The sequence below is a fragment of the Salvelinus fontinalis genome, chromosome 30 (assembly GCF_029448725.1).
Source record: "Salvelinus fontinalis isolate EN_2023a chromosome 30, ASM2944872v1, whole genome shotgun sequence".
NCBI lineage: Eukaryota > Metazoa > Chordata > Actinopteri > Salmoniformes > Salmonidae > Salvelinus > Salvelinus fontinalis.
The window spans coordinates 17,163,927-17,182,931 of record NC_074694.1 but is presented as its reverse complement, the minus strand read 5'-3'; the positions used below and the strand labels follow the sequence as shown (position 1 = coordinate 17,182,931).

Sequence of the window (19,005 nt, the reverse complement as noted above, 5' to 3'; positions counted from 1 at the left end):
AGGTGTTGTATCTTGTGATTGGCTCTGGATAAGAGCGTCTGATAAATGACTAAAACGTAAAATGTAAACATGTGTGCTTTACACGTTTTGCCTTTTGTGTAAATTTCACGTTTTAAATTCATGAACATTTACACGTTTTTTAATGTAACTTTTTATCAAGGTGTATTAGGTCAGGATTAAAGTTAGTAAATGTAGCCTATGTCTAGGGTGGTTTGCATTTTTGCTACTCAAATTGTACATTTGAATATGTATCTAAATAATCAACAATTATGATTTTATTACGATTGGTTGTGTCTGTATTATCAATTAGTTAATAGGGAAATGTATCAGTATACGAATGACAGGTAGGCCTATAAGCCTACTATTAATATGACATTGATTTACCATTCAACCACGGTCACTATTTATGGTCCATAATGTCAATACTATCAGAGATCTGTTTGGAAAATCCCTTGCAGAAGGTAGAAGCCATATTTGCACACTTGAACCACAAAACAAATCGGGGCAGTGTAAGCAGCAGGTACCGTATTTACATGAATTATTTTGGCTCAACATTTTGAAAACGTGAAATCTTCTAGAATTTAAATTAAGAAAATATAAACTAGCCTAATTAGCTAGTTCATAATAAATTACCTTTACATTCTAAGCCTCATATTCAATTATAATATGGGATTCTTTTCAAACCCAGCATTTTTAGATTGTCTGTTGTTAGATTTAGTTACTTTAACTTGTAGGCTTCAGGCTTCAGGATCTCGACCATAATATTAACAGCCATATTCATACCCATCACGTCCGCATTGGTGCAAAGTCTTTTGGATCATCTTGTTGAAGGCTACACATTTCTGTCCTTCTGGGTTCAATGTTTAACAGGCACGAATATAATATGTCGATATCCATGTTTTTTGCTAATTCTAATTTCATAATGAAGATAGCTGTTGGCTTGAATCGGAGAAAAATAACTTTAGTTTACCAAGATATTTGTTATAACGAATCTACTGCATGTATCCGAATGTGAAAATGTATTTTAAAGTTCAAGGCTTAGATCGAAAATGCTGTCAAAAGTGTATTAACATTTTAGAAATGTAAATTGGTTTTGATTTCGATTTTAGCACTTGATATTAGCCTATATTGTTTCATAATCCTAATCCTATATTCCTCCTGTTTTATAATAAGAGTTATATTTGTTTGTGTGTGTAAATAAATTAAATGAGCATACTGATGATTCCCAAATTGTTTTAAAGCTTTATTGAGTTATTATTTGGCTATACATTCCTGCGTAATAATTTCAATATTATTATCTAGGCCTTCTACTTTATTCAGGACGTGTATTTAATTTAGCTGTATCCATCAATGTTGTCTGAGTGATGTCGATAGGATTGTCCTTGCAGGTGTAGGCTACAGCATCAAAAAGGCTCACTGTGGGTCGAAATGATCTTACTCTCCACGAGAGAATAAAGAAAGTATTTACACAGAAACGCACGTAGAAATGTCGACCCAGTGTCGTTGTCTTCTTTTAGTAGGCCTAAATCCATAAAGTGAATGAATGTCATGTTTTTTAGGCATGGCTACGCCATTGTGTCAATGCATGCTCCCACAAAGTGCATTGCTAGAGAGCCATGGCTGGAAGCAGTACATGTAGGGGTAGTATCCATATTGGTAGGCCGGGTAGAGAGGCAGAGCAGGCGGACTGGACAGGTCATCCTCACCGTACTGTCGTTGATCGTCTCGAACCAGGACCTTCACCGCCACTTTCTTAGCTAGTGTAGCTGGTGTAGAGTAGTTACGGGAGGCTAGTTCGACCGCCATCTGCCGCCGTTTGGTCTTATATCTCCGGTTCTGGAACCAGATTTTCACCTGGGTTTCCGTGAGCTTCAGGGCGCCCGCCAGGGCTGCGCGTTCAGGACCAGACAGGTAGCGCTGCACGTTAAACCGACGCTCTAGCTCGTAGACCTGCGCGTGGGAGAAGGCCGCACGGGAGCGCTTCTTGTTACCAGATATGGGTTGGCCTACGGTGCTGTAACTACTCTCCCTCTCCTCCTCCTCCTCTTCCTCCCTCTGTTTGTCTTGATCCAGACAGGGTAGTTGTTTGTTGTTTATGTCTGTATTGGAGGAAAGAAGAAATGAAAATGCCTTGTGGTTATTTGGCAAACAGGCGACCTCTTTATGCTTCAAATACCAACAATGCATGCTAGTCTATGTCGCTCCAACACACCGCGTGTTTCCACAATACGTCTTTCTGGTAAACATCTCCAAAATCACTTACACTGATTTTTATTACTCAATAAATTACAAGTTCAAAGCCAGTAAGTAGGGTTATCATTTTACTCGTAATCATGTGATTATTAAGCATGCTTCCTATTATATACAGCCTATTGCGTCGGTCGTTTTAAAATACAAATCGAAAGCCATATCAAATGTAGGCCTGGAAATAACCAAACAGAACTGACTTTTTTCACTATATATGGAATTTAGTTTGTTCAAAGCAGAATTGATTTTGTTCACTGTAGGCCGGTATAGACAGTTTGCTCACTGTATGTGGCTATGGCGTGGTGAGACAAAGTAGCCTATTGACCAGCATAATCACATTCCAACAACAAACCGGTGTCATGATTGCATTTAGATTCCTGGTCGATATCAATAATCTTATAAACAGACTGAGAGGGTGACGTACCTTTTCTGCATGACATGTATTCCGTCTCTTCTCCAGTGGACTCTTCACTACCGGCCTCAGACGTGGGCTTCCTGATGTCGCCCAAACCGGGAGAGGGACGAATATTTCCTTGGCGAATGTGTATCATCTCCATCTCATCCCGTTTGTGCTCCTCACTGCAGTCCGACGTGGATGAACCGGGGCCCCTCGAGTTCCCATCCCTGCTCTCGGTTGGCTGATCCTGGTTGATGGTGGCCAGCTTTAACGCGCATAGATCTGTCAGATCCCGTGAAATTTGAATGTTGTCTCGTGTGTCACGTCCCCGGGTGAGGATGTCGTTGATGGAGAAAGAGGGGCGGCCCAGCGCCATGATGACATTTACGCAAAACCAACTTTTATCACAACGCAAGTTTTATTAGGATATTCTCTCAACCCACTCTCGAAAGTAGTGCGGCCCGCAGATACAGAACCCCTCAACAATGAAAACTCTATAGGTATTGATTGAGTTGTCCTCTCTGCTCTTTTCTCTCGAGCTTCTCCTGATGTCATTTAATTGCGGTGAAACAGCCTCTGGTCTAATCAACAGCGGATATGTCAGTATATGTCATGTCTGCTTTACAATTCTCACTACTGCCACTGAAGCCTGCGCTGATTGGCTGTGTGAGCTGATTATCCCCGCCCTGGACCGCCTTGCCGGGTAAAGTCTATCCCTCAAGCGCTTGACTTTAATTGATGAGGGAGAGATAAACTGGCTACTTGGGCGTCATTTGGAGACCAGTAGCAAAAGCCTGTAGTGATTGTATAAGTGTTATGGACTATGATAGATGGAGGTAGCACAAATTCAGCCTTTTTAAACTTTTGTTTGAGTTTGACACTGTTGTTAGGAATGAGGAAAATTTAGTAGTTAGAGGAACGTTAGGGGAACGGTCTGCTGTTATGTGAGGGGATTTTGTTGAGGGCAATATGTGAAGGGCTATTGCAAGATCTAAGAACATTGTATTTGTGTGCTGTATGGCTCTTATCTGGTTTTAATGTGTTATGACGGATCAATAACTATTAGTGCGGAGACTGTCGTACGCTATAGCCTCACCGCCTCTGGCCTCTTAGGCTATCCATACTCACTATAGGAATTCCATGGGCCTACGCATTTCAACATTAGCCTACATTATTTTGTTTGGTGAAGAGGGTGACATGAAAACAGTATTTTATTTATCTTATTTTAGTCCACAAATCTGTGCTGGGCGCCTCTGTCCATTCAGTTGTAAGTAACACCAAAAAGTTACGTTCATAGAAGGTCCCTTATGCATTTTTGTCATGGTTTTAGAGGGTTTTTCTGACACTAATTTAAATTTGTACTGTCTTTATCACCTTTCTTGTGCTTTTGCCTTGATGTGGATTTGAAGCTAAAATGGTGCTTAAAATGTTCCTACAGTACATGTCCCACGTATCAAATGCTTCAAAACTTTCAGCGACATGACTGTTCAATCAAAGTACTATTATAAGTTGACTTGTGTGGCCTTCACAACGGATCAAATGTCAGGTGAATATAGGAAGCCTATATACATAAATGTTGGTACAATGAGTGAAGCGGTTATTACCGTCGTGGTTTTCTCTTTTCTTAGGCCTTAGTCATTTGTGTGTGAGAGGACATGTGGAACTGTATTAACATGTCACTTGTCTGCAGATGGTTTTCAGAGAGTAACAACAACAGATCTTAGTCGGTCCAGTGGAGAAAAGGATGAAGAAACCACGCATGAGCTTTTTTAATGTGAAAGTGAATTCATTGTAAGCGACTGCTGTTCGTTTAGAAACTATACAATTTCAACAACAGAAAGAGCCTGGTCACCCATCTTACAGCAGCTCTTCTGGTAACCATGGCGAAGAGGCTGATGCATTTGGAAACGGGAAGACGAAGAGGATCATTGCGCGTAAATGTAAAACATTCTTGAAGTAATCCGCTCACTTTCATTTGAAAAATAATTGTTAAAAGCACCTGTAGTGTTAACTAGCTGTCAATGTTAGTTAGTTCATGAGTAAGGAGCGTCACCCTGTGGTAGTAATGATTACCACACGCAGCAGAATTGCTCAGCCATTAACTGGGTTTGGGAGAGTATGGAAATACATTCCGGCGCCTTGAGGAGTGGCTCCACACAGAACTGACGGGGCTTCGCGAAAGAACAAAGTAATCCGAATAAAATCAAGACAACACTGCAATCAGGATCTCAACTTAAATAGGTGTGGGAAACTCTTTACATAAGACTTAACAATTGTTCTGCCTTTCTTGGAATTTTTTTAATAACTTTTTAGTCCTACATTTTCAGTTCTATATATTTTTGTCCTGTCATTAGCCTTATCTCAAGTGTCATTTTCCGGAATAGACAATTAGAAAAAATCTCAATAGCATTTGAAATAATATTAATTTGAAAAATGTAACAGACGACGTTGATGGGCAGCAACTTGCAGTCACCCTCCGCATGCGCAAGCACACACGCACACACACACTTCCCTCTCTGTCTATATTGTGCAACCTTCAAGCCTACGTTTCATTGATGAGATTATGTGATGACAGATGACTGAGCTTGCTCCTTGGTTGTGTTGTATTTTCTTCCACTAACTAAACAGAGAGTCTTTCTCTCTCTCTCTCTGCTCTGACTACAGAGAACACACAGCCCAGAGGTGTCAAAACATGTCTGGAGGAGAAGTCATGGACATGTTGTTAAGCAACCTGCAGGTGTTCATGGTATCTTAAACGACTGGATCTATGTAGGCTATTGTAGGTTCCCATGTATTCATCACAATCTCCTCAATATGATTCACATTTAATTCAGAAGCATTGGCAAGCCTATTACAAACATATAGCCTACATAGGCCTATGCAATTTTCAAACATAGACATGTTTATCTATGCCTCTATTCTTTCCATCCTTGTGGGGATCCGGAGCGCATCGCTGTCATTCCCTAACTCCTCCGACAGCTACTGCTGTTCGGGTAGACCAGGCGGAGAGAGTGAGGTGGGCCTTCAGTATTTCAGTTCCTCTGCCTAAAGCTGGCTGTATTCTATATTTGGCCTTTGTTTTCTGTAACCCTGTTGAAGGGTTGCCATGGGAGACTTTGTTTTGGGAAAGTCCGTGAGCGCCGTGCTCCTTGTGGATGAGCTGCTATCTTTGGCAGCGGTAGATAGCAATCACGGCTCTAGCACTCTCTCTCCACACACGCGCACGCGCACGCCGCGTCCTCAGGCATCGCCCTCCTGTCGCCGACTCTATTTACTTTAAGGTCTCCCTGACACTTATCCTGACACAGGTATGTCATCTACACGCAGTGCAGTAGCCAGGGGAAGCGGCCTCGCGCCTATCGCTGGAGACAAACACTTTGTTTACGTTTCTATCCATCTCCATTAATGGCGTCCGGTATTGGATCAGTCCTGTGTATAGGGAGAGACAGGGCGTTTGTTTAAAACGGTTAACTATCTCTAATGAGCGGTGATATGTAGACGTCAAAGTGATAGGAATTCCTCTGTGTGTAAACCCAAACCCTGTTACTCTCTCCTCCCATTGAACTTCATCCTTTATTTGTGAATCTGTAATGGAAGACCATGTTTCCCATTGTATAGATTGGAAATTGGATGGAAGTTACCATGAGAACACAGCAACATTTCCTCAACGGCAAAAAGGAATTGAATAAGTGGCAATCGTCTATGTAATCAGTGTTTTTAATTGGTCTAGGTCTACACCCAATGATACATCGAATAAAGGAAAGTCAGTCGGCATGAATCTGATGAGTGACTATGGTTTGAAATAATGTGTGTACCTATAGCTGATTTACGAAATTTAAGTTTCACAGTTTATCATTCTGAATTTAAAAAGTATTACTTTCTTCTTCAACCCAGAATTCGTAACTAAATGATAATAAATCGTTGTTTAAATTGCATTTGAACATTACAAGGCTATTAATAGGAGATCAGTTCAGACTCAGCAGTGTCGTTGTGGGCCCTCCGCCCTCCGTGGATGCGCGATCACACTGTTATAGCGCGTTGTCTGGCTAATGTCCGTCCCTGGCCTAAATTCCTCATTCTCCATTATGTCTGTTTGAGTTCTGGCTCTTGTCTGTTTCTGTCTGTCTTCCTGGCCTACTCTTCTATCTGACTCTCCCCTCAACTCTCACACAGCGAAGGCTGGAAAACGGCCTTCAATGGTGATCAGTATGCTGGCAGAGCCATATCTTTTGGCAGGCCTTTAACATATGCTCAATAGAGAATAATTATCATTTTGGGGGAAATTAAGATAGGCCTAATTATGTTTGCTTTAATCGTGTAATATTAAATGTTTCCAAAGTTGAATTGTATCTTTAGATAACAAATACTCAGCATAATTGACGGCCTGAATTTGTCTAACGCAAACCAGAGACCAAACCGCCCTTCTCGAAAACCTCTAAAAACCCAAAGCGCGCTTCTCAAAGGCCGATAAGAAGAAAATATCACGAAATAGGCCTACCCTTTCAACCACCGTCAATCAAAGCATTTAAAAAACTGTATAAATATATCCGAAATTAGTGCGCACATATGTATGTGTGGGCCTACTACAAACACAGCACACCCTTTAGAAATGAGATTGAAAGAACGCGGCTATTAATTTCTCTATCAACTTAAAACCAGCCACAAACAAATGTCATAAGGCATTTGCAAGGTTTCTTTCTCTTCCTTTCTTCCTTTTTTTTCTTTCTTTCATTCTTTCTTTCTTTCTCCCTCCCTCCCACACACACACACACGGGCACACACACGCGCACACACACACACAATTGCAAGTGTATAGTGTTTCCCTTAGCAAGTTCCCAAGAGAACGTTTATGCCCCTCGTGGTAATGGCATTTGGCGGTCCTATAGACAAACAAAGCGACATAGGACACTGAACTGTACCAACGCCCTCTTTCAGTTACAGTATATGTCAGCCGCATTATAAACTCTTTTCGAAACTGCGATGGAGAGTGTAAGGATACGGCAATTATATTTTCCCTCAGAAAATATTAGCAACACATGTCGGATTTTTGATACCCAAATGTTTCACTTTATTTGTCAATATATGCTTATTTTCTAAAAACCGCAGCGGGCATTGTTTAAGTGCAGAATATCTCAAATAAGTGACTAAAAAAGGCAGAAGCAAATGGTCAATTCGAAATAACAACAAATAATCCTCATACATGTTCGATCTTTTATTTAAGGAGTTTCTATTATGTTGTTGAAGAATAATGTTTTCACTGGTAAAGACCAAGTAGGCTACTGGTAAAGTCATATTTCTGATGTAAAGAGCTCAGATATAATCATTGCCAATGTTTGCCATTCACATCCTTGGTTCACAAGCACCCAACAGCTTTTAGGCCATATTACGCACGGTTGCGCACGCGTTTTATTCCGTCTGCAATGTTGCCATAGTATATATCTATATCCAACAGTGACTCTGGAATAATCCAACAACTTTTAAAAACATGTTTTTGCCGCGTTGATGAGAAAACAACTAATATATTCGTACAAGATGATCGAGTCTCAATATGACAGCTTTCAATGAGAAATCCTTCTATTTCGCTGCATGGGACACAGACAGGTTTCCCTTATCCCAAAAATACTGTAGGCTAGTGATCGACGTCATCAACTGTTAATCAACAAGCAGATCATCATATTCAGCTACCAGGCCCGAATGCCCTGCAGAGTTCCTTGGCAGCCTGTTCCCTGTGGTGTTTGGGCCTGAGATTGCGACGCACCCAGGTTCGCCAGACCCATATTCATAAAAGCGTTAGCAGTAGAGTTGGGTGCTAGAGCAGGCAGGCTAGAGTACGTGCATGAGTATGTGTTAGTATACACTGGATTATTGTAAGAATAAGCCGGATAGCCGTTATAACTATAGGGGCTGCACGCTCCAACACTGTAGGATGTATTATAGTTCTGAGATCCAGCCAGGCAGGGCTTCCCATCCCGCACCAGCACCGGGACTGCCACTCTCCTAGGTGGGGGAAGATGGTGAGGGTGTCCGGCCATTTCTAGGGTATTTTCCTGCCGCTGCCGTTTACACTTATACCTCCTGTTCTGGAACCAGATTTTGACCTGTGTGGAGGTCAGTTTCAAAGTGTTCGCCAGGTGTTCCCTCTCGGGGGCGGATAGGTAACGCTGCTGCTTAAAGCGCCGCTCAAGCTCGAACACCTGCGCCTGAGAGAAGAGCACGCGCGGTTTCCGCCGGGTCCTCTGCTGTTTTGGGAGTCTCTCCAAGTCCGAGTGCGCCTGCGGGGACTCCTCACAGGCCCTCACCCCCATTGCGCCACAAGCTTCTGGAGAAATAGAGGAGAGAGTGATTTTAGTCATCTGACTTTGACAGATGAATCTAAATGTGCTATACATAACAGATATTCTAATCCTGGAGGTCCGCAGTAGGGTCCTTGCTGTTTTTGCTTGTGTTTTCTATAATTCCCATAGGCACTGATTAAGACATTGGATACCAGCAGAGTGGATTATTTGGCTAATCAATTACACGAATATCAATTAACCACAAAGGGAAATTAAATCAGATACCTATGTTTGTTCTTGAAATATAGTTGTTTTCATGTCGTCATGTCGTATGTGTTTCTTTTTTTTTATCTTAATGGAATCCTCTGAATAAAGGGTAGGCCTAAATACATTAAATAATTAGGTAATATTCAAGCATATTCAATCAGTAAATACATTAAATAATTAGGTAATATTTAAGCATATTCAATCAGTAAATACATTAAATAATTAGGTAATATTCAAGCATATTCAATCAGTAAATACATAAAATAATTAGGTAATATTCAAGCATATTCAATCAGTAAATACATTAAATAATTAGGTAATATTCAAGCATATTCAATCAGTAAATACATTAAATAATTAGGTAATATTCAAGCATATTCAATCAGTAAATACATTAAATAATTAGGTAATATTCAAGCATATTCAATCAGTAAATACATTAAATAATTAGGTAATATTCAAGCCTATTCAATCAGTAAATACATTAAATAATTAGGGCCTTGTTAAAGTTGGTCCAATAATAGGACAATTGTGTTATTGTGTAGAACAAATACGGTAGTCTAGTCATTTCAGCTCATTGTGTAGCCTAAGTGTGTAGCTGACAATAACAAAAAAACATGTCTCTTTAAATTATTTTATCAAACTGATCATTTAGGATTGTATCATATCTGGTGATTCGGCCATGCATAGTTTTTCTTCTCCAAAACGATTGATCCTTTATTTACATATGATCCCTGCATGTAGATGACATCGTCGTTAAACTGAAGTAGTCTAGTCTGAGGTAGTCTAGTTAAATGGAAGAAGAAATATGAATGAATTAGGCCTATATTAATGGGTGCATTATGGGTGTATTATCATGTAATCGACTGTAATACATGAGACTGATAACCTAGACTACTGCAATACTACTGAACCTAAAATAATATAATATAATACTTTCTTTCAGAATTAAATGGATAGGTTATGCTGCTAATCCAGGAATCACCCACTCACTGGCGTCTATGTCCTCTTGCTCAACCTCCAGGCTGGTGTCGGCTGAATGTCCCTGCAGCCCCGGGGAAATGAATATCTCCCCTGCTAGACCCGTCTCCATTAGCCGCTCCTGAACCGTCAGACTACTCAGGTAGGCCATCCTCTCCTCTTCTTCCGAGAGCCCGGGGCTGGGGCTGTCCCTGCCGGCCAGCATACAAGACGGGGGCGACTGGAGGTTGTATTGGTGCCGCTGTGGACCCGGGTGAGAGCGCTCATGGGGCGGCCCAAGGTGTGAGGCAAGCCGCTGTTGTTGAGCATGCTGCTGAAGCTCCAACTTCAGTATGTCCTTGACTGAGAACGGCGTGGTGGAAGCAGAAATAACAGGGCTAGGAAGCATTATTATCATAGGCTCCGATTCGTCCACATGAAGTAGGAATTATAGTCCCTTGGTGAAGTGGCTCATCCGAGCATAAAGAACTCCTCAAGCAGGTGTTTGTTTGGATAGACGGTATTGAAGGTAAACGGATCCAAAAGGGGGTCTATTCGTCTCTGAGAAAAAAACCTACAGTTGCCTTAAGGATTGCTGCGCCTTGCTTTTTATTCGTGGAGTTATGCGAAGGAGGACTGGCTTGTTTCGTGAAGTGACAGCTCTCATCTCTCTACTCTGTGCTCTCTGCCTCGGCTGCTGTGTGTGTTTAGCTAGCTGAGGGATTTGGTTAAACCCAGTTTCTGTTTTGTTGGCGGACCCAAGACAGACGCTCCTTTCTCCGTTACGTCACGAGAAAATGGGATGGGTGACTGCATGGCGCGAGGGCGCAAGCTATTCTCTGTATTTAGCGTTTAGAGAAGATTATCAAGTAGCAACTATTGAAATTTTTTATTATGTTACAGGATTCCTACGCCGAAATAAACACATCGCGTTATTTTAATTGGACATTTAAAATAAGTAGGATCTAGGCAAGAATAATGTGAATCTGGTATCAGCCCTCAGAAACGCTCCATGCAGTATCTGGACAGGTAGGAAACCTGTTTTTATCATGGTTTACATATAGTCCACATTGAATTATGTAAAAATGGAATAGTAACCGTCTGAAACTATAATGAACTCAACATAGTTGTAGCCGTCCTCATTATACAAATGGAAGAAGAATGTGTGTCTTGAGAGAGAAAGTTGAGTCAGTGTGTGTGCAGGCCTGCACGGTTGAGTGTTTCTTTTTGACTGTTTTAATAGGCTAATAAAACGTATCTGCTGATAAGAGGAATACGGATAGAGGAATACGGATAGGTTATTAACGACAGCTTATTAACGACACATTCATTATCTGTTGCTATCAGTCTTGTTTCCGATTTAAGCGCACTCTTTATCTCTCTCAAGGCTACTCTTCCCATCATCACAAACTCTTAGATAATACAAATCTCATTTTCCTCTTTCCACACACCGCGGATTGGATAATAATCCAATGGGGGGGTTGGGGGGGTGGGCACCTCGTATTTTTGAAAAACAAAATACTGATATTTTCTCCATACTTTAAGACAACAAATAAATAAAGACTTACAAGGGAATCCTGGCAAACTGTAAAGCGCCGCATTAACTCAAACACATTTTAGTTTGCATCATATCGGCGCTTAGAGTTGGAAGAAACATTTCCATATTTTATTTCATAGAATTGTGTTGAAAATATGATAATCAAACGTAGCCTATAGATTCTATGTATATTAAATTGATCCAAATTATAATAATAGGCATACTTATGAATAATAATATTAGGACTACAATTAGGCCTAAAGGCATTTACGCTGTTATTTCGCAGTCTGTCATTTTGCATGCTTGTGTGAGTAATTCATTTCTCGTTTGAATTGATGAAGTCAAACATATAGCTCTGAAGTTTTTTTTTTACATATTGGCTAATCTAAATTGGAACAATTTCACTTACCAATGTGGATATAGCTAGCCTATACAATTATGTGACCAAGTCCAAGATGTCTGCAGTCAACCAACAACTCTAAATAGTCAGATTTGACTATTTTAAAGACTATATTAAAGACTATATTAAAGGCTATATTGAAGGCTATATTGAAGGCTATATTGAAGGCTATATTAAAGGCTATATTAAAGGCTATATTAAAGACTATATTAAAGACTATATTAAAGACTATATTAAAGACTATATTAAAGACTATATTAAAGACTATATTAAAGACTCTGTTAAAGACTATATTAAAGGCTATATTAAAGACTATATTAAAGGCTATTTTAAAGGCTATATTGAAGGCTATATTAAAGGCTTTAATATTTGTTTTTAATAATGTTTTGACTATATGTTTTTGGCCTAGTTGATTGGTTCACGACTGAAAGTAAAACACGCAGTTTATTATGTAGATTTTGGCTGCATGTGTATGTGGACAGGATCCAGACCTGACAGTTTGTCACCCTATATTATCCACTGGGTCTGCTGAGTCCACTCGCCTCTCGCCGAGGACAGACAGGAAACAGAGCACACTGAGACTATTTGTGTTGAGATGTTTTATAACTTTGCAATATTATTAACTTTTCTGAATGCCTTGGTCCTCTCATTTGGACCATATACGTCTTAGTCTCAAGACAGATGCAGGAGAGGGGCCTAGACTGGACAACATAAACAATTAGACCCATACATGGACGATGATACAATACAGTGGAACACACACACACACACACATACACACACTGTATTGGTGTATTATATGTCTTCTCAGTAATATCTGTCCCACTGTCTGCGAGCAAACGTCATCGTAGTTCCAGAGAGCAAATCAGAGATGTTGTATTAGTTGTAATGCTACACCTCTCCTCTCCTCTCGTCGCCTGTCTACAGTGGCCAGGACAGGCGCCAGGGACAAAAGCCCCGGTAGCGCCTAAACCATGCGGAGAAAGGGGGAGAGAAAGACAATAATAATCCCATCCGCTCGCCATCAGCAGAGTGCTGTTTAGATTAGAGGAGCGTCTCCCCCAGCCACTCAAGATGTATGTCTTTAAAACTGCCCATTTGAGAGATGGAGACGGGAAAGACGGGAAGAGAGTACAAGGGGAGAGAGGGGGAGGGGAAGGGGAAGGCAATAAACACCATCCGTGCACTTGTATTTCCCAAAACAAAGTCCTCCTTTACGGTTTTAGTTGCTTGTATTAGCCTATATTGGCTAACTGCAATGTGGTTACGCCGCAAGGATAATGTGGAGCAATCTGACTGAAACAGAGGTTGTTTATGGTATTTTAACCTAGCCTACTTTAGGGACGCATAAATGTAGCCTACACATGCATTTAGGTGGATTTATTGACTCCCAAAACACGACCGGGTGAGCCAAAGGTTTACACCCGTCTGTTTATTTACAATTGTAATACTTCACTTTTACAAGCCATGGCAAAATAACGTTTGTGATAATATGTGTGAACTGTTATGGGAGAGATAATGTCGAGTATTTTCCTTTCTCCGGGCCTAAATACGCTCTGACGACGTGTGTTCAATAGTGCGAGGCAGGCAGACATGGTTGCTAGAGATATTTCTACTTCATCATGAGATAGGCCTATCTCACCACTGCTGACATCAGGATCCTAGGCGGTATGGTTTGACTGTAAAGTCGGTTACTTATTTTAGGTTTATATCTCTATACCTCATCATACCACCAAGCAATAATGTTATTTAAATAGCCTAATAGAATAGCATAAGAGTTACACAAATATTAATTTGCATTGACCTATAGGGCAAAAACGAGTCCCATTTCTATAATGTGCGATTTTTAGGTTAATTATACTAGTTTTGATGTCCTTCTATCGCGTTTTGTCGAGTTAATGTTGTTTAAGTTTGTGTTTAACAGCTATTATCGTGTCAATCAGAGAAACCTCGCGGCCTCTGCCCTCCCTGGTCAACTAAGCGTCAGGGATCACTAATGCACCTTGCTAATGGTGTTATTAGCACCGACGCACGCGCGCGCGCACACACACGTACACATACACACACACACACACACACACACACACACACAACATACACACACACACACAACGCAGGTCGAGATACGGCATAATTAAGTTAAAAACAAACAATCGAGCAACATTAGGCCTAAAGCATTAGCCTACAGAAAACACCACAGCTAATGTAACGTTTAGAAAGACTGAAGAAAGAATGGCATTTAGCGACAATCGAGCAACATTAGGCCTAAAGCATTAGCCTACAGAAAACACCACAGCTAATGTAACGTTTAGAAAGACTGAAGAAAGAATGGCATTTAGCAGACGCTTTTATCCAAAAGCCTATTACAGTCATACGTGCAAATAGCTAACAGTTTGATTTATATTTCATCCAATACGCACGTCCTTCCATTGTAATTATCCACTTTTCAGCTTTGTAAAAACAAACACGGGGATGAATGGGGTTATAATAATGAGATAATTGAAAGTGTTCTGAAGAGGCCAATTCATTTCGTCCTTACAACATTTAGCCTAGTACTATTCTTAATAAACATCTCTCTCTCTCTCTCTCTCTATTTATATATATATATATATAAAGATAGAGTATCATTGGCAAAATGACTCCATAATATACATCGAAATAAAACTTAAACGACATTAAACTTCAACGTGAATTGTATTTACAGATATCATTGTAATGACTGCAATAATAGACCTATAAATCGAAATTAAACTTCAACAGATACGCAAAGCTCGATTCATCACGTGCGTCCTGGCAGCGCCAATGGGTCATGATTTAGACATAAATCTGTCAAAGAAAACAGACTAAGGCATTAATAAACTATAAACTAAGACATTTACACACTGGTCACATAGGGGCCACCGCCCCCGCTAGGAACGTAGCTTTCCCAGAGAGAAGGGAATAGCTGTTAATTAACGTTATCAGTGCTCCTTGCGTGCTACCTCAGCCCTGCCGCTGTCCCGAGCTCAGCTCCGTGTTTACGGGGCGGAAGAGCCTGTTTCCGGTCTCTAACAAACCCCAGGAGGACCCGCCATGGTGTCCGGGAGGCGACCTGAGGTGGATGTGACATTGACACGCCGATACAACATCTCAATCATGATTCGGATAGGTGGAGGTCAGGCTGGGAGGTCAGGGCAAGACAGAGCCGAGAGGTAAAGACATATGCCTATAAGGATGGACCTCAAGCCCAAGGTTTCCTATGTCTCAATCTTCAGCCCAAGAAACACTTAAAAGACAGACAGGGTAGTCAGCAGAACAATTAAACATCTTCAAGAGATGTTCCTCCAAATGAAGCACAGGAGCTGTATAAAAAATGTAATGAAATAAAGTCAGAACAAATATCATATCACACTGGGGAGCAGAAAACAGTGCAAGAACATTTATTTCATTTGCAATGTAGCTAGTAGCGCTAATTCACATCAACTCACGAAGGACTAAAGTAGGTGTCTCACTGTCTCTCCATAAGATAATTACACAGACATAATTAAGATAATTACACAGACATAATTAAGATAATTACACAGACATAATTACATTCATAAAATATAGAGTTACATGTAGCTCAACAAGGTTTGATGAAGCGCCATTCATCCCGCCTGACCAACTTCCACATGTTAGCGCCTGTTCTCTCTGACATAAGAAGGCTAACACCTACACACACACACACACACACACACACACACACACACACACACACACACACACACACACACACACACACACACACACACACACACACACACACACACACACACACACACACACACACACACACACACACACACACACACACACATTTTACATTCACATTTTAGTAATATAGCAGACAGATGGGCAGGGACTCTGCTGTCCTAGTTTCAGGGGGGAAGCTGGATCCACCATTGGGGCGCCAGGACAGAGAAAAGTTTGGACTGGGCTGAGCTGAGCAAAAGCTGCCCTCTCGTAGGGGTAGGAGGGCCAAGAGACCTGAGGTGGCAGAACGGAGTGCTCGGGTTGGGGTGTGGAGTTTGATCATAGCCTGAAGGTAGGGAGAGGCAGATCCTTTTGCTGTTCTGTGGGCAAGTACCATGGTCTTGTAGTGGATGCAAGCTTCGACTGGAAGCCAGTCGTTTGTGTGGAGGAGCAGGGTGACATGGGAGAACTTGGGAAGGTTCAAAACCAGGCTGCAGCGTTCTGGATAAGTTGCAGGGGTTTGATGACACAAGAGGAGAACCCAGCCAACAACGAGTTGCAGTAGTTTAGACGGGAGAGGACAAGTGCCTGGATTAGGACCTGCGCCGCTTCCTGTGTGAGGTGGGGTCCTACTCTACTGATGTTGTAGAACAGTGGTTCCCAAACTTTTTATAGTCCCATACCCCTTCAAACATTCAACCTCCAGCTGCGTACCCCCTCTAGCACCAGGGTCAGCTCACTCTCAAATGTTGTTTTTTGCCATCATTGTAAGCCTGCCACACACACAGACTATATGATACATTTATTAAACATAAGAATGAGTGTGAGTTTTTGTCACAATCCGGCTCGTGGGAAGTGACAAAGAGGTCTTATAGGACCAGGGCACAAATAATAACAATATAATAATCAATAATTTTGCTCTTTATTTAGCCATCTTACATAAACCTTATTTGTTCATCAAAAGTTGTGAATAACTCACCACAGGTTAATGAGAAGGGTGTGCTTGAAAGGATGCACATAACTCTGCAATGTTGGGTTGTTTTTTATCTACCCTTTATTTAACTAGGCAAGTCAGTTAAGAACAAATTCTTGTTTTCAATGACGGCCTAGGAACAGTGGGTTCAGGGGCAGAATGACAGATTTGTACCTTGTCAGCTCAGGGATTCGAACTTGCATCCTTTCGGTTACTAGTCCAACACTCTAACCACTAGGCTACCTGCCGCCCCAGGTTGTATTGGAGAGAGTCTCAGTCTTAAATCATTTTCCACACACAGTCTGTGCCTGTATTTTGTTTTCATGCTAGTGAGGGCCGAGAATCTACACTCACATAGGTACGTGCTTGAAAAGGGCATCAGTGTCTTAACAGCGCGATTTGCCAAGGCAGGATACTCTGAGCGCAGCCCTATCCAGATATCTGGCAGTGGCTTCTGATTAAATTCAATTTTTGATGAGGCTCTCTTGTACGGATATTGGTAAGTGGACTGGAGGCAGGGTGTGAAAGGGATAACAAATCCAGTTGTTTGTGTCATCCGTTTCTGGAAAGTACCTGTGTAATTGCGCACCCAGCTCACTCAGGTGCTTCGCTATATCACGTTTGACATTGTCCTAAGACTTGTGTGTTGTCCTTGTTAATGCAGACAGAGAAGAGCTCCAACTTCTTAATCATAGCCTCAATTTTGTTCCGCACATTGAATATAGTTGCGGAGAGTCCCTGTAATCTTAGATTCAGATCATTCAGGCGAGAAAAAACATCTCCCAGATAGGCCAGTCGTGTGGGAAACTCGTCATCATGCAAGCGGTCAGACAAGTGAAAATGATGGTCAGTAAAGAAAACTTTAAGCTCATCTCTCAATTAAAAAAACATGTCAATACTTTGCTCCTTCATAACCAGCGCACTTCTGTATGTTATAAAAGCGTTACATGATTCCTGCCCATATCATTGCATAATGCAGAAAATACAGAAGATTTCAGGGGCCTTGCTTTAATAAAGTTAACAATTTTCACTGTAGTGTCCAAAACGTCTTTCAAGCTGTCAGGCATTCCCTTGGCAGCAAGAGCCTCTCAGTGGATGCTGCAGTATACCCAAGTGGTGTCAGGAGCAATTGCTTGCACACGAGTTACCACTCCACTATGTCTCCCTGTCATGGCTTTTGCGCCATCAGTACAGATACCAACACATCTTGACCACCAAAGTCTATTTGATGTCACAGAGCTGTCCAGTACTTTAAACATATCCTATCTCTGTTGTCCTGGTTTCCAGTGGTTTGCAAAAGAGGATGTCTTCCTTAATTGACCACCCATAAACGTAATGGACATATACCAGGAGCTGTGCCAGGCCGGTGACATCTATTGACTCATCCAGCTGTAACGCATATAATTCACTGGCTTGAATGCGAATCAGTAATTGTTTCAAAACATCTACTCAGGCGAGAAAAAAACCTCACCCAAATGTATAGCCCCGTTGGAAAATATAAATGTACTGTCTGAAAATGTAAAAAATAAAAAATAAAAATATTTCTATATTTAAAAAAAATGTGATCACATTTTTATTTGGCGTAACCCCGACAGAATTGCGTGTGTACGCCGGTTTGGGAATACCTGTCATGAACCTGCAGGAGCGAGTCACTAACTTGATGTTTGCAGATAACAACAGGGTGTTGTCCAGGGTCACTTGCACTCTGGGAGGGCGACACACACAATACACAATACACACACACACACACACACACACACACACACACACACACACACACACACACACACACACACACACACACACACACACACACACACACACACACACACACACACACACACACACACACACACACACAAACAGCAGACTAACCTTTAGGGACAGTCCCTCTAGACTAGATTAAGAGATGCAGGCCTATACTGTAGTTTAGAGCGGTCCCTGGGTTAAGGGTTGGAGAGTACAGCACTGGTGATGTTCTTAAACATGAAGTTGTTGATAGAAATTGCTTTGAGTAAGCAAGGACATTACATCCAGTAGCTTCTTCATTAAGACAGTGGATTACCTAAAGAGGACGTGGGAAAATGTTCCATAGTCTGTTATAGAGAGAGTATTGTTTGTGTTAACTTAACTTAGATGGAAATAGTACCATATATGTGGTGTCTTTTCCCAGAAGAAGGTGTAAAGAGCGTCAGAGTGATGCATTGTAGGGTTGATGAGGGGGGTGAGGGTATCTGG

At 41.3% G+C, this 19,005-nt stretch overlaps 2 protein-coding genes across 2 annotated transcripts; both read right to left on the bottom strand.

Annotated features, from left to right (window-relative positions):
* Positions 1-1,230: 1,230 nt before the first annotated feature.
* LOC129828737 (homeobox protein zampogna-like) lies at positions 1,231-3,219 on the bottom strand. Its single transcript, XM_055889906.1, has 2 exons — positions 2,672-3,219; positions 1,231-2,099 (listed from the first exon to the last, which is right to left on the bottom strand). Exons 1-2 carry the CDS (start codon positions 3,018-3,020, stop codon positions 1,579-1,581), a joined length of 870 nt encoding a protein of 289 aa, XP_055745881.1. The 5' UTR covers positions 3,021-3,219; the 3' UTR covers positions 1,231-1,578.
* Positions 3,220-7,843: 4,624 nt separating this feature from the next.
* Positions 7,844-15,798, bottom strand: LOC129828736 (homeobox protein Nkx-2.5-like). The gene is made up of 2 exons (XM_055889905.1): positions 10,180-15,798; positions 7,844-8,963 (listed from the first exon to the last, which is right to left on the bottom strand). The coding sequence occupies exons 1-2, from the start codon at positions 10,562-10,564 to the stop codon at positions 8,326-8,328; spliced, it is 1,023 nt and encodes a 340-aa protein (XP_055745880.1). The 5' UTR covers positions 10,565-15,798; the 3' UTR covers positions 7,844-8,325.
* Between the last annotated feature and the right edge of the window lie 3,207 nt (positions 15,799-19,005).